At 36.0% G+C, this 21728-nt stretch overlaps 2 protein-coding genes across 4 annotated transcripts in view; one reads left to right on the forward strand and one right to left on the reverse strand.

The window, feature by feature from the left end:
* The window catches only part of LOC140148155 (uncharacterized), a 118187-nt gene that overhangs the window by 44554 nt on the left and 51905 nt on the right, over positions 1 to 21728 (forward strand). For all 3 annotated transcript variants that reach the window (XM_072170016.1, XM_072170015.1, XM_072170017.1), the window contains 2 exons: positions 1338 to 1564; positions 4314 to 4485. In XM_072170016.1, the coding sequence (XP_072026117.1) occupies positions 1338 to 1564; positions 4314 to 4485 (399 nt within the window). The remainder of the gene's footprint in view (positions 1 to 1337; positions 1565 to 4313; positions 4486 to 21728) is intronic.
* Positions 6809 to 20503, reverse strand: LOC140148157 (uncharacterized). Its single transcript, XM_072170020.1, has 3 exons — positions 20438 to 20503; positions 19159 to 19268; positions 6809 to 11571 (listed from the first exon to the last, which is right to left on the reverse strand). The coding sequence occupies exons 2-3, from the start codon at positions 19226 to 19228 to the stop codon at positions 10910 to 10912; spliced, it is 732 nt and encodes a 243-aa protein (XP_072026121.1). The 5' UTR covers positions 19229 to 19268; positions 20438 to 20503; the 3' UTR covers positions 6809 to 10909.

A 21728-nucleotide genomic window follows, 5' to 3' on the forward strand; every position in this document is an offset into this window, starting at 1 on the left:
TATGCCATTGTGAGGCTTTGACTATTTGGCACTGATCAAATACTGTAAAACCAGAAATGTTCGTGTGCATTTTAATTTCGCGAATGATGTTGAGTCGCGAAAATTTTATGCCGCGAATATTTTGCTCAAAGTGACCGCCGTACTATCAATAACAAAAGTTGTTCCAACTTCATGCCTGTTTAAAACACCAGTGCAGTAAGCTTACATGAAGTATTGACATACCTTTGTAAAAACTAAAGCTAGAAGATCAGTTCTGTAATATTGTAATACCTTTGTTTTCTTTGAAAATAAATTTTGAAGTTCATCAGTTTGATAAAAAAAATAATACCCCATCTTCTTGCGGTGGCATGTTGTGATACTCCGACCACGACCGTGTACGTGTCACGTGTGTCATCCACATCTGCCATTTTGTACATACCACACTGCGTCTGTGTGTAGGGGTCCAAATGTTGAATACATAAGTTTTTATTTTTCATCACAAATTTTTATAGAGTAAGTATTCAGCTTTAGAAGATCAGTAGACATAAAGGAACCCGATAAATGAAGCATTTAATCATATTTTGAAATCCGTTTTGTCTAGTTTTAGCAAAAAATAATTCCCTATCAGCCACCACCCCCGCAAGGTGAATGGAAAATGCCAAAACTTTTCATTCATAATTATGCTAATCAGAAACAACAAAACAGTAGGATAATGATAGTAAACAAATAAAGTAAACATGTAAGGATGTTTAGTAAATAATATTAAAACATTTTCAAGACACAGATTAATTGATAATCATTTTTTTGGACCACTGGTTATTTACTTTCAGAAAATGTGAATTTTTATGGCTAAAACCAAGATGGCTGCCAGTCTGCACCTGTTCCGGTGGTGTGGTCTCACAAGGCAAATTTTGCGATTTGGAAAATATTTGAAAACAATTATTGTTGCTCAGAGGTGATACCACTATGACTGCTGCCCCATGGAATATTACTCTAATAGATCTCAGTGGAATTTCGACATGCAGGGTCAGCATTTACAACAGAATTTATCCAAACATGTCTGAAGTAAGCTTAAAAGGCAACATGCACTATAAATGTATGCAATGCTTGAACTTGACAATCGCGAAATTTTCATGCCGCGAATATGGCTTATATGGTTAATTCGCGAAATTTTAAACCCGCGAATATTTCTGGTTTTACAGTATAGGCATATCTATGTGAATAACTTTTATTTATGATATTGTAGTTGATCAAAGAAAGATGGCAAATAATTGATCTGTTACATTACATTACATTAAAAGAGTATGGTAATGAAAAATATTACTCTTCATGCAGTAATTCATTAATGTTCCTTTCAGACACGTTGCCAACGGTGAGATACTAGGCGTATCTCTACTGATGGAAGACATCCTTCAGAGTGGTTATCAAGATCTTAGCATGGTAGGAGATGATATTGACAGTGAGGATGGAGATGGCAAAGCACCAACTCCTAAGATGTCAAGAAGACAGAGTGTAGTCAGTGCTAAATCAGGTGCATCAAGACCAACAAGTGCTGTGGCAGAGGATGGGGAATCATCTACAGAAGGTAAAGAATATACCTTTTTTCACCCTAATGTGGCAGTGATGTCAACGCGTTGAGGCAACTATTTCGCACACACATTTCTGCAGCATCTTTAAGGAAGCGATTTGAAGCTGCGCCCAATGAAATGCGCACTGCCATCACTGTCATATCAGGGTGAAAAATGGTATTGTTAAAATATCAAGCAGAATTCCTTCAACATGGGAGTACGCAATCACCATCGGGAGGAGCTTAATACTGTTGCAGACAATCAGTGGATCACATGACGTCATGAGCAGCCAATCAGTGGCACTGCATAATTATGCTCTGGGCGCTTAAGGGCTGGGGTATGAGCGTTTGGACAGTATTTATTTTGGGACATTAGAGCACATCAGACGTGTCGAATTGCATTCTGAATACTGAAGAATGTCATTCTGATATCAAATAATTTTGATTTTTGAAATTAGCAATTTAATACACATTTTATGGCAAATCATTAAAAATTGATATTTTTGATATTTAACAGTACTTGAAGTAAACTTCATAAATCTGATGATTTATACTTAAAGTGTATGTAGGTGGGATGAAAAGTCGATGATCAATTGAAAATTTTGACCTTTTCAGATAGAAGATATGGATTTTTTTCAACAAAACACAAAAAAAAAATTAGGTCTTTTTGGGAAAAAAATCCATATCTTCAAGGTAAAAAGGTAAAAAATTTCAATTGACCGTCGGCTTTTCCTCCCTGCTACATACACTTTAAGAATATATCATTAGATTTATATAATTTACTTGAGGACTGTTATATATCAAAATTTGAAAAAATAACAAATTTTTATAATTTGTCATAAAATTTGTATTATATTATGATTTTCAAAAAATGAAAATTATTTGATATCAGAAAGACATGCTTCGTATTCAGAATGCAATTCGATAAGTCTGAGGTGCTCTCATGTCCCACAAAAAATACTGTCGAAAAGCAATAAACGCTCATTTTAGATCCCTTAAAGCAAGTGGATTTTGCAAAAGGAATTATCCTGTGTTTTTATTTTAACTTAAACTTTAACTTGAGCTTACATCCGTCATTCAAATGAATAAAAAATATTGTGTTCATTTTATTTTAGCATAGCAGTGCACTTTTGTATTCACATTGATCCCTGTTGTGTTTGCAGGTTTTTAACACTTCTGTGGGTCTAGCTATTACTTCTGTGCCTACATTTGTTGTTTTGTGTCCCCCTCTGCATACCATCTAGTCTGTATTTTACTTGTTTCCCCACATCAAGTTGGTATACCTTTCCAGTTATGCAATATTCTGTCGGTCCAACATCCGGGCAATCTCTAGTCTCGGGCGCATGTGACTCACGGTTTGTTATGAACAACAGAAACCGGCTGTGAAGGAGGCTACATAGCGATGTTGTTGGAGTGACAAAAAACGACACTCGAACATGGAATTTAATTTTAAGTTTGTCAGTATATAAACGGTAAATCAAGTAAGTTTCTTCTACTCTGAAGACTTAGAAACGGTTGTTTGATTCCACTGACTATTTGCGATCGAAATTTACATAACACCAATGACAGAAATCATTAACAAAAATCGAATCAGGGACTTGTTTTTACTCGACCGTGAGTCGCATCATCAACCGGAAGTGATGTGACACGGACCGACAGAATGCTTAGAATTGCATTTAACAATAACAGTTCCCTATTGGTTATTAGTACAAGGCACATCCACAGTGTGTCTGTATGATGATTGAAAACCCAGGCACATAGTTTGCACTTGGATATTAAATTGTGTGCACAGTCCCTGTTTGATGGCAAACGTGTGTGGAGGAGTATGTACATGTGCCTTGCTGTGTTAAAGCCATATCGTACGTATCCTCAAATTTTGTCAAAATTCTGATTTTTACATTAATTAATCTACCTTTCTATTTTATTTATTTTTCTTTTTTTTTTATTTATTCACAGTATACAAACAGCCGGCAGGCAGCATAGGCTGAAAAGCGCCGGCTTAATTACAAAATACATTTTACACATCAAAAATATATAAATATATATACACACAACAATTTACTTAAAAACAAAACAAAAACAGAGATACAGACAGAGGAGTTAAATACCAGCAGAAGCATGGGATTACACTACTTTTCCAAATTGAGTTTACTGATGATGAACGGAATGGTGGAATTCTGAAACCTGTTTGTTTTACAGAAGGGTTCAGGAAAAATTCTGCTGTGACGGAGATTGTACTTCATAGATCTCTGTTCTGAAAGTAGGTGGCAGTGTCTTTCAGAGTTCAGGATCTGCTGGCCAAACTTCACAACCAGATCTTCCCTACGGTTCGCAAGTCTGTTGATGTTAAGCTCACAAAGAGCAGACTCGTAGTCCTGATAGTCATTACAGAGGATGATTTTGCAAGTGTGTTTTTGAATCCTTTCGATCTGGTGGCTTTGGTTTTTAGTAAGCGCTGGATGCCAAACTGCACAAGCATATTCCAAAATGGGTCGGATATAGGTCTGAAAAATGGCCAGCATATCCTCAACTGGAGCAGCATGTTTACGAAGAGCATAGAGCATGAATAAAAGTCTACTTGCACAAGATATCATGTTTTTAACTGGTATGTCCCAACCCAGATTATTTTGAATTTCCAGACCAAGTTACTTCATGTGATCGACAGCCTGAAGTACCTCACCACCCAGAGAAAGTTGTGGGAGTTGTAGTTCTAGTTCCTTGATTTCATTTATTCAAAATATTTTATTTTATTCAACTTACCTTTCAGTGACTATGAAGAAAGGTCCACTGTCTCGCACAGCAGAACCCATGGCTTCTTACATGCTTCTCAAAGATTTCTTGATCATATGGAAACAACTGGAGATGTTGAAGACCGATTGGGCAACAAGAAAGCTTGGTGTCGAAGAAATTAATACACGATCATTGTATAAAAAGTTCTGGTAAGTTTTTGATATTATAAAAGTGGTTTGTTCATGCATGTAAATTTTGCGCTGTGCTAATTTTGAACTACTTTGCTTAGTTTTAAATTTGCGATTTTGAGTTTATCTACATAGACCTTTACATAAAAAACCATATTCGCATGTTTTTTAATTGCGAACGCACAAATTTATGTACCGCAAAAAGATGTCCACTTAATAGTGAGTTGTCATAAGAGTGAATTGGCAATTCCAGTTGAAATCCATACAACCCCTATGGAAGACATGACTTTAATCTCTCACCCTGGGAGTGTGAATTTCAAATGGGGTTACCTGAATGGGTGGTGCCGTTTCAAATCTACACCTCCTGTCTGGGACATTAAGGTCATATCTTCCGGAAGGTGTATGGATTTCAAGTGGAATAGCCCATTGAACTCACAGAAATAGGCAAAATCCAGATCAAGATTGGACATTAGAAACATTTCTACAGCCAGCGAGAAATGGACGCTTGGAACCAGCTGCCTGGGAGTGCCATCCAAGCGCATACACTCTGCTTTAAGCAGAACATAAGTAAACTGGGATTGAATGGGTGTCAGAAGAGCCCCCACAACACTGCTACACTTTTCGTCCTCACAGCAAGAAGATGGAGGTATGGCTTTTAAAATATATTCAAGAATTCAAACTTGTTTCTATTGGATTTTGGTTAATGCTAAACGATAGGAATTTTTGTTTTTACTATCCTGTACCGTTTGATAGACCACAGGCAGGTCCAATATTTTGAGCAGTGGATTTTACCCTGGACACTGCGGTTTTCTTCCTGCATTCTAAAATTGGCCCTCTTCCTATACCCCCTATCCTGTCTTATCAAGATTACCTCACTGTGTTATAGCTGTGCTAACTTTAGCTGTCCAACAGTGCCTTCATCTTCATCTTCATTATAGATACAGTGCATCCCTCAGAATTGAGTATTACTGCACCTTGAATATTAACATGGCGAGGCGAACAAAAGTGCTACTGATGAACGTGAAGAAAGTTTATTATATACAGTGCTTCGTGCGAGTAAAAATAGCATCAGCAATTATGGAAGCTGGATGCTAGCAAGTCTGTGCCGAAATGCTTCTACGGACAGAGCTGCAACGAGGGATGGAGGAAGATCATTCCATAGCTTGATGGTATATGGAAAGAACGAGTACTGGAAAGCTAGAACTCTTGCACCCGGTTGGACGAACTTATGACTGTGGCCAATGTCCTGCCACTTCTGATGGTAAGGTAGTCAGCAGCTGAAATATCCACAATGGATGCTACAATTTTGTAACACATCACCACCTGCGATCTCATCCTCCTTTGGTGTAGTGTATCCCACTGCAGTGACTGAAGCATGTCAGTGACGCTACTGGTACGGCGATAATCACTAGTTACAAATCGTGCTGCCCGTCTCTGCATGTACAGCTTCTAGACTCTGGATATTTCGTTGCGTGTGGGGTGCCCAGGCAGATGATGAATACTCAAGAATTGGGCGGACAAAACTCTCGTAGCACTTGGTCTTAATGTCAGGAGGACATTTGCTGACATTTCGCCGCATGAAACCAAGTGTCTGGTTTGCCTTTTTGGTTATGGTGTTGATGTGAGCATTCCAGGATAAGTCAGAGCTGATGGTTACTCCCAGGTATTTGGAATTGGTTGTTAAGGCTAGATGTTGGCCATGTAGTGAATAAGTGGTGTGAATGGGAGATCGCTTGTTGGTAATACGCAGGACTTCACATTTATCAGGATTGAATGACATACCCCACTGCTTTTCCCATGTCTGGAGACAATTTAAATCTTCTTGTAACAATCTGGCATCGTCGGGACTTTTGATGACTCGGTAGAGCAGAGAGTCATCTGCAAATAGGCGCGTGGTTGATGTGACACACTCTGGCAAGTCGTTGATAAAAAAACAGAAAAGGCAAGGGGCCCAGGACGGACCCCTGCGGGACTCCAGATGTTACAGATGAGACTTGCTCCTCAAGTAGAACACGCTGGGAGCGATTGGATAAGAAATTCTTAATCCACGCCAAGGTATTACCACCTATCCCGTAGTGAGATAACTTATGAAGGAGGCGCTTACGTGGCACAACATGGAATGCTTTGGAGATAGGCTTGGAGGATACAAGTTGCATATTGAAAATCCCTGTATTTTTTAATGGTGATTTGAGTGGGGTTTCTTTTAATACCAGATTTTACAGATTATTTTAGCTTGACATTATTACCCAAAAATGTACTAACAAGTTGAATACTGTAATGAACGTGTTTTCACAATACAATATAGACATGATATACAATAATGAAACTGCAAAACCACAACTGATAATTGTAATGTACACTTTATTTCAGTTGTAAAATCTCAATTTACAGGGACTGATATTTATTTATAGTCTTATAGTGGTAAAATTGTAATTTTATTAATTAAATTGCACAGACAACATTTAAATATGAAAGCACCTTAGTTTGGTTTATTTTTTGTTCAATCTGCTGACATTAATTGTCAGACATATAACATTATTTAAAAGCATAATTGATATAAGCTTATTGGCTTTATTGCACATTATGTTTCCTGCTCCCACAAAAGTCGCCAGGACACTATAGAAGATACATACCATTAAAAATGACAAAATTCAATAGAAAAAAATAGAAATAGGAAATAATGATTTTTGAAGACCAAAGCAAGGAGCTTTGCAAACATGTTCGGTACGAGTTTAAAGGGTATAAAATAAGGATTTCAAATCTGGAATATTTCAGTTATTTTGTCAACTTTGTCTTCATTTTGTGAGAGCAGGCCACATATGACACATATACAATTGTAAATTCACATCGATACTGAGGAAACCAAAAGGAAATCATAAAGAAGCAAAATGACAAAACCAACCAATCATTCATGTTGATCGCTGATCAAACCCCTCATATCAACTTCCTGTTAAACAGGAACAGACACCAGAAGTTATTTCCATATCTCAATTTGCTGACCCACACAGATAACACAATTTATGTATTTTCATCAGAAAGACTTAATTTTTCCAGCTTATGTGTAACAACCCTGTTAGTAACTTTCCAAATAGGCATTGTCTTTGTACATTCATATTATAAAAGAAGTGATCTGCATAAGTGATCGGCATATTCAACAACATTGCAATAATTGCATAAATTTGTATTATTTTTTGCCTATTGTAATACTGAAAGGTGGTTTATGCTGTTGCTCATTTTGTGGTTGGTTAGTCACATATTTGATTCAAAATGAAATACTAAAAAGTGGCAACAAAAAATGCCTAAGAGGTTATTATCACAAGTTAAATTTGATGCTTTACAATAATCTTATTATTATTTGCTTGATTAACTTTTACTAAAGAAAATAAGAACCTCACATATTCACAATACAATTTACGTAACTGCAAATATGCAATAATAGAGGATATATTGTGCAATGTTTTACTTCAGTTATTTTTCAAAGGGTTGAAAGCTATCAAGTACAACATACGAGCAAAACATTGATTTAAAACTGTTTTAGTGTGTATTTTAAAGATTTGTGAATGTTGCAAAGAGATTATACCCAAAGAGTACTGACTCAAAATTGCCCCGTATGTAACGCTATTCGGCCTTTTGCACGGATCCGCCATCTTGCTACCAAAACGAGGGTCTCCCTGCAAACACATGCGCTTAAAGTGCATTTTTATTTCTTGCTTTTCTAACAATGCAAGGCTTTTGCAAAGCATACAATTAAAGCATGCGTTTGACAAGCGTACCCAAACACAACATGTACTTTGAGGGTAGAACCTCATTTTGAGATGACCATGTGATCACCGAATGATAAATCCTCCATATTGGTTTGCTGCTCATGACAAGCAAATGGTGTACATGGCATTTAGCGGCAAGAGCCCAAAATTGACTGGCATCTTTAGGCTTGAGTGTTACAAAGGTTCACACATTAGTTAATTAATTCAGTTCAATTATTTTTTGATCTACATGATTGCACATCTTTGTGATAAACTGATTGCACATCTTTGTGATAAACAAAGTTCTTGTAGTCTTTTGAGTTGTAAAGTGATTACATTAAATTTTCAGTGTTTTTACTTTATCATGTCAACATTCATTATTTCACTACATTGTACCATTTATTTTTATACCACCACTAACATCACACATTCATATATAAGTAAGGTTTCAACACTGTTACATTTTCTATTTCATAATTTTCTTGTTCTATTTGACATTATATACTTTTATACTTGTTTGACATTCACATTTACATGTTCTATTTCATCTAGATCCACAGATATAATTGTCTTGTTCTACTCAACATTATTATATAGTTAACATTAAGTGCACTTCTACAACATTATATGCTAATACCATAATTATATCTTTGAACATCAATAACATCGTAAAAGCCTTACTCAATGATTCATCACTGCTGAACTACATCCCAGCAAACACAAAAATGTTTCATAAACGTTATGACTTGTTATAAACATGCTTTGGGTAAAATGTTTTAATAACATTTAAATGTCAAATTTATATAAAGGCCATGAAAATGTTTCATATGAAAAAAAATGACAACACCATTTTTAAAACGTTGTCAAAATAATATTGTAAAATATTTTTTTGGCAAACATGTTATTAAAACGTTTTATATCTTTTATATACTCTTTATATAACCCGACATTTAAATATTTTTTGTAAAATGCTTTGTGTTTGCTGAGATTGCCACACTCAGCCAATTGCCAATTTTTAATACACATTTACCATACAAATCATATTCACCTTGTAATGTAGACCAAAGGTATAGAAATTGTATTGGGCTAATGTTTAAGGACTGGATGTATGTGTAGTTTGATCTTGGGGTAGCAGATCTTGGAGTAATTTTGTCCACAAATAAATATCATCTAGGAATGATGACCTTCATTATTTTTTTTAGTTTTGCCTTTGATCCCTACTCTCTCTTGATTTGTTATTACAATCTTTAATCCTCAGGTTAAAACCTTAAAACATGCTCACAATGCTTTTGTAAATCAGTGTCAAAAAGTAAATTTTTGTTTCATAATTTTTTTTCAACTTTGGCAAAATGTTACTAAAAGATGTACAAGACATTAACCCTTATCCTGTGAAGGGGGAGGGTTTTACCTACCCCATAAGGTTTTTTATCCAGAAAAATCTAAAAGGATTTAGCTAAGGCAAAACAAAAATTTTTACTTGTCCGTAGACCACTTTTAATAGCTTGTTCTGTTGGTCGATAAAAGTTTTTCTTTTTTGTTTTTTCAATAAGTAACCAGAATGACAACTCGCTAAGGGGCTGTGCAATAATTATGAGCCCTTGTGGGAGAGTAAATTGGGGGGGGGGGAAGACATTTTTGGCAGGCCAAAAGGGGGGAAGACATTTTTGGCACACATTCATGGAGCACCTTTTACATAAAACCCTCTAAAAAGGCTTAGGAAAACAGTACAGAAATGCTTTAATATGCAATTTTTGGCACACATTCATGGGGCGCCTTTTACATAAAACCCTCTAAAAAGGCTTAGGAAAACAGTACAGAAATGCTTTAATATGCAATATTTTCTGATTGCTGCACTGGCAAGATATATCTAGATCATTTAAGGTTTGCAATTTGGGATCCCAAAAATTTGGCATGTGCAAAGGGGGGGGGCAAATATTTTTCGGCAGGCCGAGAGGGGGGCAAGGCGATTTTTGGCGGGCCGTTGGAAATTTTACCAGGGGAGGGGCTCTTAATTATTGCACAGCCACTAAGGACCGGAGGCACGATATGATGTTTCAAGTCTTGGTAAATTTACAATCATCCAGCCAACATTGAACTGTAGTGAACATGCTCCCAAATTAAAGTTTAAAGCTCAAATTTGCCATATGGGTTTGCAAATTGATTTTTTTTGACCAGCTAACAGACAACTAATTTTCCCTCTGCTTGGTACCTGTACCAAGAAAATATGTACCTTTCTCTAAATGAATTTTGCATGACATGGTTTATATCTGATCATTATGCTAATGATGTTTGTGCAGGTAGAGATATAGACCAATATGTCAAAGATGTCAGTTTTTCCTACCATTTGCTTATATCCAGATTACGATATTGTACTGGGAATTTAAATTTCACAAGGCTAAAAATTATTGATCTCTGCAAATTCTGCAAGTAACCCATATAGAGGTGTGCGCTTAGCTTTACATGTAGGCCTATGTGTATATTAAAAAATGATAAACTGGAAACATTTTTATGCCCTCCCCCGATACATGCAAACACTTTTTTGTCCCCCTCTTTTTTGGCAGCACCGCCCTACAAAATGTATGTTTTTACAAGTCCCACTCCCCACTCCCTCCCCCATAAAGTATTTCTGAACACTCTCTTAAAACCTGTCCATTATCATGCACAATATACATAATAGTTCAAGCATATTAAAGTTGTTGTATTTATTGTCCCAATTTTATCTTTGCCAAGTCTTGTTTTTGTGCTTGAACATGTTGTGTTTTGCCATCAAGAACCTCTTTAACATCTGCACTTTTTGGAAGCATTTCAACCAATTTTTGTAAATAGTCTTGATTTGGGGATGGGTGTATATCAATGCATGCCATAAAACTCTTGTAAAATGCTTCCCAATCCTCAAGAATGTCACATTTCACAGTGCGACTGTCATGGAGTTTTTTGAGCCCAGCCTTGTTGATGGATGCAACCTGTTTAGAAACATAGTCATTATGCTCTGTATTGTACAACTGCGGAAAAAATACATTTAAATCAGTACCCAAATCCTCTGATAATTTGAGTAGCATGTCAGCACATCCTACATCCTTAAACGTATTACAAGGTGAATATGATAGGTATATGTTGACTTCAATACCTGATTTTCCCTTAATTCTTTCCTGGATTATATCTCTTGTTTTATAAAGCGTCTGCTCACAATGGGATCTGCAGCTTTTGCTATCAAACATCTCTGTGTATATGGAGACTCCATCCTCTGTTATGTTCAACAATAGATGGACTGTGTTTGGCCAATGGAATTTTTGCTTCCCACGGATCAACCGTCTGGAGTACTTGCCAGTTACCAGAAAGTCCTGTAGGATCTTTTTGTGTTTTTCTGCAAAAATAATATCAAGTGACCAGAATTATTGGCTGTGTTTTATTTTAAGCATGTACACCATGTCATGTTTACAATACCAATTTAATATGTACCTTTTGTTTTAAGGAAAATCGTAACTGGCCAACACTTACTGAACAAGTACACTTCTGAAACTGAATTTCAAAGGATGATCTTTAATCCTTTATCCTACTACACTAGCTTTCAGAGAAGTACTGCACTCTCTTGCTTGGATTGATGCGTGTGTGTTTGCTGGGATTACCCACACTTGTCAAGTTTTATTTATTTTTATTTATCATATTAATCATATTCACCTTGTAATGTATATATACCAAAGGTATAGAAATTGTATTTGGTAAATGTTAAGGACAGCCTATGTTGTAGACAGAATTTTTGGCTGGATGTTTAGGCTTAAAAAAATACAAGTTGACTAGCCCTTAGCGACCGACCCAAAAATCTATTAAAAAACACAGTCGCTGTTTTTGTGGGTTTTTTTTTTATTTCATGTTTATTTGTTTTTTTAATGTCATCTTTTGGTTTATAATATTCAAAATGTGTTTTATTTATGTTTAACTGCGGTATATCCTCAATTACTCACAAATTCTGACTCGATTTCGGTGTTTGTTTCGTATAATTTTGCCAGCACAAACATAGACCCCGGCCGCTGTGTATGTGTATAGTCCGTGCCCGGCACCATTGGAAACCAGCGAGAGTTTGCGCATGGTGATGGTCGGTGTATGTCGGTGTATGTCTAAAGGTTAATATTCATCACAGCACGATGATTTGAACATGGCGTCCTCTGACAGCCACCAAAGTTACACTGTAACTTTAACAGGGAAATCTAGGGCAGAAATTGTGTTCAATCGCGTTTCCTGCATTTATTTGACTCACAATTTCTGCCATATTTTTGTAAAATATGCGCCTGAGGATGTCAAGCTTCAGAAAATCCAAGTTTCGGGACGTCCAAATGGACCATGGCATACAGTAGACGCTACAGAAACAATGTCAGTGCTGGCAGCACTGACATTTCGTCATTGTGTTTTTGTGCAGCTGGAAAATCATTCCTACCCCATCCAGCACCTGTCTCTGCATTTGATGTTATGATGCAGGCAGCTATAGGTTATTAGCTTCTGCTATACAAAATTGCCACCATCTTTTCCCATTTCAGTTTTGGTCCCTTCTTTCAATACATTGTTACCAATATTTATAGGTAGTTAAAAATTATCTTCATCAGCTGGGAAGCACAGAGTTTTGTCTCAACACAACATTGTAAAATCAGGGTTAATATGAATTGAAAACAAAATGGATGATGAAATGGAACAGAAATTGCAACAAAAAAAAACTAAAAAAAATGACCGACCGACCCACCCACCTTAAAGGGCAAGTCAACTTTTTTAGGCCTTAGGCCTTTCAGGCAGCTCCTGGACCCAGGTTCCTGGTGTAGCTGTCTTTACAGTGAATTTTGTCAACAAATAAATATCAGCTTGGGAAAAAACTGGTGTCTGGTAGCTAAAATTTATGACCTTCATTTACTTTGTTTTGCCTCTGGTTGTCAAGTTTTTAAACCTTATTCACAACGCTTTTGTAAATTTGTGTCGCGGAACTTTTATATAGCAATATCTAGCCAATTTTGCCCAAATGTTACTAAAAGTTGCACAAGATATTGTGATTATAAATTACAGGAACTTATGTTACTGATTAGATTTTAGAAGTCCTTGCTTCCAAGACACACTGAAAGTATTATTTTAAAAACCATTGATATAGCTACATTTAAATCTTGAAAAGATGGTACTGAAATCATTTGAAAAGATATTTTCCTAAACTTGATTTATGAAAAAATACAACTAAAAAAATCATTTCTGAGGTGCACAAGTATCCTTAGTGTGTTTCAAAATCTAACCTCATTTGGTACAAATTGAAGTTTATGGCATCAGTTTTTGTAAACATTGACTTTGAATTTCATTGTAGAAAAGTGAGTGAAGCTTCAAAAACCTGTCCTTTATCATATACTATAAATAATAGTCCAAGCATATTAAATATTAAAGTTGTTGTTGTTTTATATTTTCCCAATTTTAATCTAATATCGCTTCCAACGTTTGTTTTTGTCTTGCAACATGTGTTAAATTTATCATTAAGATGGTCATCATATTAGGCTGCTGTTGGAAGCAATATGGCCAATTCTTCTTTGGATCAATTTGAGGCATATTTGCATATGTAGTAATGCTGATGTAAAATGCTTTCCAAGCCTCAAGAATTGCACATTTTACAGTGCCACTGCCATGGAGTTTTTGAGCCCTTCCTTGTTCCTCCAGAACTCATAAATGAACTCCACTGGCTTCCCATCAAACAACGTATTGACTTCAAAGTTCTCTCTCTTGTTTATAAAGCTCTTCACGGTCAAGCTCCATCTGACATCATTGATATGCTTCAAATTCGAGTTACGCAAAGGCAGCTTAGATCATCATGCTCAGGTGGTACCGAGCTTTTGCTGCCTATGCTCCCAGATTGTGGAATAAACTACCAAGTCAAATCAAAAATTGTACTTTTGAACAGTTAAGAAGCTCCTGAAGAGCCACCTATTTCAGGATGCTTATCAGCAGTAGTTTTTGAGCTAATGAGTGCCATTGAACATTTTGAAATGATTTTGGCGTGATGACATATAAATGTAACTGAATGATTGATTGATTTTTGGATAGTAAGGTTATGTGTTTTGTACACATAAATCAGTATCTAAATAATTTGATAATTTGATTAGTATTAATTACAATGTGAATATGATAGGTATAAGATCATTTGGACACCTGGTGTAATTTCCCCCTTGATTTCAACTTTTTGTTCCAAGAACACCTGCTCACAATGGGATGATTTGCTGCTATCAAACATCTGTGTGTAGGCTCCTTCCTTTGTTGGAATGTTTAACAAAAGAAAGGTCTTGTGTGGCCACCATCTGTTATCCTTGGACCGGTAGCCCTCTTGTAACATACCACCAGGGGCCTTGACAGGGCTACGACACTCAGCTCATTTGCATGGCATAATTACCCGTCTCCTCCGCAGCCAATTTGGTTTCGCTCCATCGAAATCAAGCTGGCCACGGAGGAGACTACCCTCCTTTGTGTTTGTTCATTTGTGTATGGAGAGCCATTATTGGAGTCTATAATGACTTAGGCTACGCTCTCAGCTAGAGTCCGGCGCTGCATTGTACTAGAAATACCTTTTCTGTGAAATCGCTATAGAGCCAACCGGGAACACGTATTCGTTTTGAAAATATAGCATTAAAATTAGTATCACCCTTGTGGCCCCGTGCAGTGGAAAACCTTAATTCTTTCATTAAAAAGAAATGAAAATAAAAAACAACACGGATCTACCTGTGCACCTATAAAATGGGCACAGCAATTTGTCTCAAATATGAGTGAATTTTAAAAAACATACGGGATATGATGAACATTGACCTGACGCCATGATAGCAGGATCTATTAGTCGCTTTATATACAATGTATATACCGTATTGTCATAATACCAATATTTGTCATAATATATAATGAATAATATTTAGCAACGTAAGCGTGCAGTTCATATGCACAAACGAATACTGATCTTTATGATATTCAGGTTTTTGTACATCACATATAACATGTCACATAGGAGGTCATACGTGTTGACCTTCATCTATTGTATTTGTTCAACTGTGTATGGAGAGGATTAACGCCATTAAAACTCCATCAGTATTAGGGCGTAGTTCAGTGAACTCACCGGATTGCTATTCCAAGTCCTTTGATAATACAGATAATATGTATTAATGGGTCGAGGCGATTGCATTGAAAAACCTAATAAATTATTCATAACAGTTACGTAATCAATCGATAGTGCGGACGCTTTTCATTTGCAAACCACCAAAATTCGTGATCTTTTAGCGTTGAAAAGAAACCACGTGAATAGAGTGCCCTCTCAAGAATAGGTTCTCTGTGGCCTTGATGCCAGTCATCAGCAGGATTTGCCTAATGTTGTATGTATGTCAGTTTTGATCCAGATATCGCCAAATTGATACAGGAGATCAAGTGTTTTAAACTACATTTGGTTGAAATCGGAGGTTGAAGGTCAAATTTCAACCTTTGTCCGATTGGGCTTAAACTTGGTTGGAGGAATCCTTAATTTGAGGGGAATGTGGAGGTCAAACATCAAATTTTCAATTTTTTTTTATTGTTCTTAAACTTGGCCAAGTTCATGCGGGAGATCGGGAAAAACATGAAGAGTGTTACAAACTACATTTGGTTGAAATCGGAGGTCAAAGGTCAAATTGAAATCTCCATAAAACAACCTATAATTAAAGACAGAGATAAAAGAATTTATCGTGTGATGTCACTGTCAATTACGATCCTTGATCGGTTTACACATGTTAATAGCGCGTAAAAGGAAGACCGATCTATCTGGTGCTGATCGGAGAAAAGGAATAGCAGCAAATGGCGAAAAATTACGTACTTTTACAAGGCAAAAAGCAGCTTTCCTAGGCATTGTTGAAATGGTGCCTTCGCGAAAGAAAGTTTCCTACTACAAAGACCTAACTTTTGAGATGGTTTGCATGTTTGAAGGTGCAAAATTAACAATAAGGCGGCAGGTTATACCGCCGCGTTCAGCAAGTCATCATCACGACACTTATAAACAAACCGTGTTCGAGTTTGATTGACAGATGATGTCAGATGCGATAAAATCTTTTTATCTCTGTCTTTGATGATAACAAATATCTGTGCCTAACTTTTAATCAGAGCCCCTGGGGGGCCATTGTAATGGTGAAAGGGGTATCAGGCGCGTCCATGGACTCTCAAAAAGCACCCTAAACAGGTATTTCTACTGAAATTTGCACCCCTAAACAAATAATAGTAGTGCTACCCTAAACAAGTAGTTGTCTTTTCCCTAACCCTAAACAAGTAATTGATGCAATTATTACCCCTAAACAAGGACCCAGCAAACACAAAACATTTTCGACATCATTCGCAACAGTTAAAATGTCGGGTTATAAAGGGTATAAAACATTTCATAACATTAAAAAACATTTTTGATAAGGAAAAAAAAAAAAAAGGTTCGTCTCAAAGCTGACGCGCGCGTTTGTAAAATCCCACGATTTGACAAAAAAACAAATGCGAATTTTTTTTTTATTTCAAAAAAAAATTTTTTTATAGTTTTTTCCAGAAAAAAATCGGCGAAAATCAGACTTTTTTCTCAAAATTTTCTCGCCGTGATTCTAAACCAACTATCTCGCTTTTTAAGAAAGTTTCCAAGCAGTGCACTTACTATAAAAATGTTGCTTTATGCCATAAAAGTTCGCCGAATTCAATAAAATGCAGTTCCGACTTCGCCAAAGTGCAGAATTCAGCAGCATTGCAAGCACATGGATGAGTGTAAAAACTCAATAAAACTGACATTTCATTTCAAATGAGTTCAAGTTTAGGCCAAATATCATTATATTAATCGAATTAGTGGACTATTTTGACTATAAATCATAATTCATGGTCAAATTTTTGTCACTTTTTCTTCGACTCACGCCGGGCCGGCAGCTCAGTGAGTTGTTCACAAATTACATGACAATCTATTTTCAGTATTTTCGGGCTTAAAAAAAAAAAAAAAAAAAAAAATCGCATTTCGCATTTGTTTTAAATTTCTCGTCAGCTTTGAGACAAACCTTTTTTTTTTTTTGGCCTAACCTACTGCAAATATTTCAACATAATGTTGTTTTTAAACACTTAAAATATTTCAACATAATGTTGTTTTTAAACACTTAAAAGTGTTGACAAAATATTTGTCAAAAAATAGTTTATAATAACATTTTGAAAACATTTTAAAAATATTGTTGTGTATTTTCATACAAAATGTTTTATATGACTCGACATTTGTGACCGTCCCACGGCGAATGAGCCGTAAATTCCTCCCAGTCAATTTTGTTTTATTTCGTGTTTAAAAATAAACATCATAAACTTAAAAATGGTATATCATTTGACTTCAAACGATATCCAGAAGCGGGGTTATGGTTTGTTAAACTTTGCTCCTTCAACAAAATTATAGCTTTTTACGTTTTTACATGTGTCTTTTTTTTCCACATTGTTGGCAATAAATATCAAACAGTCATAATTGGCGGTCATTTCAAATCATCCCCAAGTCAACGAGGTTTAAGAAAGTTCTCTCATTGTTAATTGTTGGTTATGCATACCTGTACAAAATACAATGCCTGGTAACCCACCACTTGAACAGGATTTAGCAATATAAGCAAACAAAGACCAGAGCTATTAAAAGTTCTATAGCCATCTAAGGTAGAAGCTTATTATCCACTTCAACAATAGGATTATTGATTAGTTTTTGACTATCGAAATGAGACGGATGTCGGGCCAGCTTAAGTTACCGATGAATATGACCTTCGTACACATTTTACAATCGTAACTCAGAATACAATTTAGGGAATTTACGGCTCATTTGTGCTGCGGGTCACATTTAATGCTGTTAAAAAGTTTGTACCTAAACCAACACCCAAAATATAACTTGCTTAAAACATTTTTATGTTTGCTGGGTAAACACACAGAAACAGGTGCTTAACCCTAAATAAGAAGCTGCTGCCTTTGTCACTTTTGGAAATAACTTGGGCCAATCAAGTCCAGCAGCAGCAGGCCACGACAAATATTATTGTTAGCTTGCCCGATTGGGCAGGCAATAGTCAAAAATTGGTTCCTGAAATTGCCCGAAAATTACCCGAAAATCACTCCTAATCCTGGCAACAATTGTTGACGAAGTCACATAGGCCTGTACTCATCATGGCAAGTAGGCGTATGTCAAATTTGGCAGTTTTGTTCTTACGGAAATCTGATACTTTTCTCAGTTAAGTTGATACGTAAATGAGTATTCATGAAAAGCACTATAAAAAATAAACATTTCATTCATTACTGCTGGTATCTTGTGGAAAATAATGCGCATTTAATGTGAAATTATGTCCGTAAAATCACAAGATTTACGTATTTTTGTCTCAATCGCGATGTACATATGGCCAGCTGACGTCATAATATATGCACATAACAGGTTCTATAATTGGTTAAACTAGTGTAATACCATCACGTCACGTAGCGTCATGTTCATTAGCATATTATGTTTGCCAGTCTGGTATGGGATATGAGTGCCTAGCATCGAAAGATTTGAGTCCCGTTGGCAAAAGTACCGTACATAAGAGCTCAAAAAACATACCCCTTTACACAAATTTTACATGAATTTGATACCCTATTCACGTTACGCAAGTGTATAAAAAATACCCTTTTTACATGAATTTACGCCTGATACCCCCTTCACCATTAGAGTGACTCCCCTCCCACCCCCAGTCCAGTCTAATAACTAGGGTCATCTTTAGGATCTTTGCTGGGGCACAAACCCTCTGATCACCAAACAGATCCCCACATCAGGTCTGATGCCCATCCCCTCTGGTCGGGAAATATCGCTGGCAGCTGCAAGGCACATCTAGAAAAGCTCTGAGAGGGCTAATCTGTATGCCTGAGTTTGTTGCTAGAGTATGATACATGTACATTATTAAAATGTGAAATTGATTGTAAATATAGATACCTGTGATATCGATAGTGACTTCTGAAAATTGGTCCGTTAAACTGTCCATCACATTATCTTTGGCTGCCATTGTTTTGCTTAGTCTTGATACTATTATATGTGTTGCCTTCCTGTATGATATAGATTTTTCAAGGTAAGTTAGGCCAAGTTCTATAGAGTGTAACGAAAACATTTTTGAAGCAATGAACTACTATAGTGCATTTAATCTTTTTCAGATCAACCGAGATGGCATACTCTTGAACTCAGATTTTGAGTTAGTAGAACAAAAAATTATGTCTCAGAGCTGCTATCCACCTTCATTTTGTGTTGGGCATTTGTCTCGGAAGAATTGGCCTATTTCATTTTTTCCCCCTGTTTGTTGTTTGTTTTGTTTTTAAGGAAATATTCGTAAACTCTATTAAATGCCCTGGGCGTTTCATTTTCCAAAAGGGGGGTGTTTATTAGAGGTCACCTTAGGTTAGGTAAGCTTGAAAATCACAGCGAAATGATGAACTATGGACTTGGGATCAATGACTTTCGGTTGAACCGGTTCACTTTTGGGTTTTGTGATATCATTTTTGACCATTACCGCACGTGGTACGCTTACTTACATAATAGCATGGAAATGTCAGCATTTTTTAAACATCTTGCTTGAAAAAATGGTGGGGGCTTTTAATAGAAGGGGGCAACAAATAGAATAAATATGGTATATATTTTAAAAGCAAAACCGTAGCCACAGGCCCGTATGCAGGATTTCATTTGGAGGGTGCTGATTTTGAAAAAGTGGGCTTTTTTCCAGGGAGGGGATTTTGTGAAAAGTGGACTTTCTTCCTAAAATTTGGACCTTTGTCCAAAAAAGCGTAAACAAACCTGATTCTAAAATTTTGGGACTTTTTTATACTTTTCCAAATTTGGGGGGGCCTGCATAGCCAGGATGTGTGGGGTACAACACCCCACATTCCAATTTTTTTCCTGTAGAAAACGTTGAAAATCAGCTCTTTTTTTAAAGGAAAATTTCACAAAAGATCCACTTTTTAGCTCCCCACACCCCCAATATTATCCTGGCTATGGATGGGCAGTGGTATTTAAAAGCATTTGTTGAAAGATTTGTATGAAGTGAAAACATTCCATTATGTGTATAACAATGTAAGTTTTGACAGTTTTGAGTATCTCACTTGGAGGATGCATTCCCCATTGGAATTTCACAAGCTCTGAGACTTACTCTTTTTGCCTTAATTTAGTTCACCTTTATTTTACCTCTTTGAAAAGCAGAAAACTCTTAAAAGCATATTTTACTCACCTTCTGAATGACAGCAAAGATTTTCTATTAGTAGCTGTAACGGACTGATTATTTATTGTAGTCTTCTTGTTAGTCTTTGGATTTCAGGGTGAACAACTTGAATTTCAACCAATCTAGTACTGCTTTGTAGATCTAGTTCCTTGTATAGTGGTGATCGCCCAGCTAAAATGTATCGAAACAAAATAGTTTCATGTGTAAATTATTAACTGCATAGTGATTAGATATGAATCATGCAACATATCAAACTAGTGTATATTGCCGGATGTATGCAAGCACTTATACTGAAAGTGCAAAAAAATTATATTAACTGTCATACATTTTATATGTCCATTTTAGTGTGATTTTTGGTGCAAAGTTTGGCCTAACATTGTAGCCAAAATTGACTAATTTTGGTAAATTTCAGTCATTTTTAAGGGGTTTAAAGCACCAAAATTGGTATGAAATGATTGTATGTGATATTTTATGCATATGGTCGAATCCAACGAAAAGTGTACACGGCATGTTCAGGGCCATAACTTAAAAGTATTAATCAATTGGCATTCGTTTTTGTATTGTGTTTATTCGCCTTGATCATACGCTTGGCGCCATATATAATAAGACCCCTTCTGTGAAAAACTTAGACACAGAGACCCCAAAACATGCTATTTTTACCCATTTTTTCAAAATATTTCTTAATGTATTTTTAAAAACATTTAAATCAGTTATGAAAAGAAGTCATTGGATTGAATCTAAATTGATTTCCTGAAAGGTGTGTATTCAAAGATTGCATGTTCAATTTTTCACATATTTGTACATAATTATGAATTTCTTGTGATAATTTTATGAGTGGTATTTTTATACATTACCTACGAATACAATTTTTCATATCACTAGATATATCTTTAAAAAATGGAAATCACTAATACATGCATAATTGATACAAGCTTTGATATGTCCAATACTGAAATGCATTGCATTCGGACATCTTTATTATTGTGTTTAGCTGCCAGAAATTCTAAATGGCACAAAGGTAGGTTTGGTAAAAATATGCATTACCTCCGAATACATGTTAAAAGCTGTGTCATTTCCACAAAGTGAGAGAATAGTAAACAATAGTTAAGCAATAGGTGCAGGGTAATACACTCTTTATTTCTACCAAGTTTCAATAGCCTGCGTTTAAATATTTCTGAGATATCAACAATAAAAGCAAGTATTCAGTAGGTAAATTTCGGTAACCGAATGTTACCTCTGAATACAATTTGACATCATGACAGTATTGTGAAACACCGCCATTCATGCCAATGCCCATATT

This window comes from Amphiura filiformis, chromosome 3, assembly GCF_039555335.1.
Source record: "Amphiura filiformis chromosome 3, Afil_fr2py, whole genome shotgun sequence".
Taxonomy (NCBI): Eukaryota; Metazoa; Echinodermata; class Ophiuroidea; order Amphilepidida; family Amphiuridae; genus Amphiura; species Amphiura filiformis.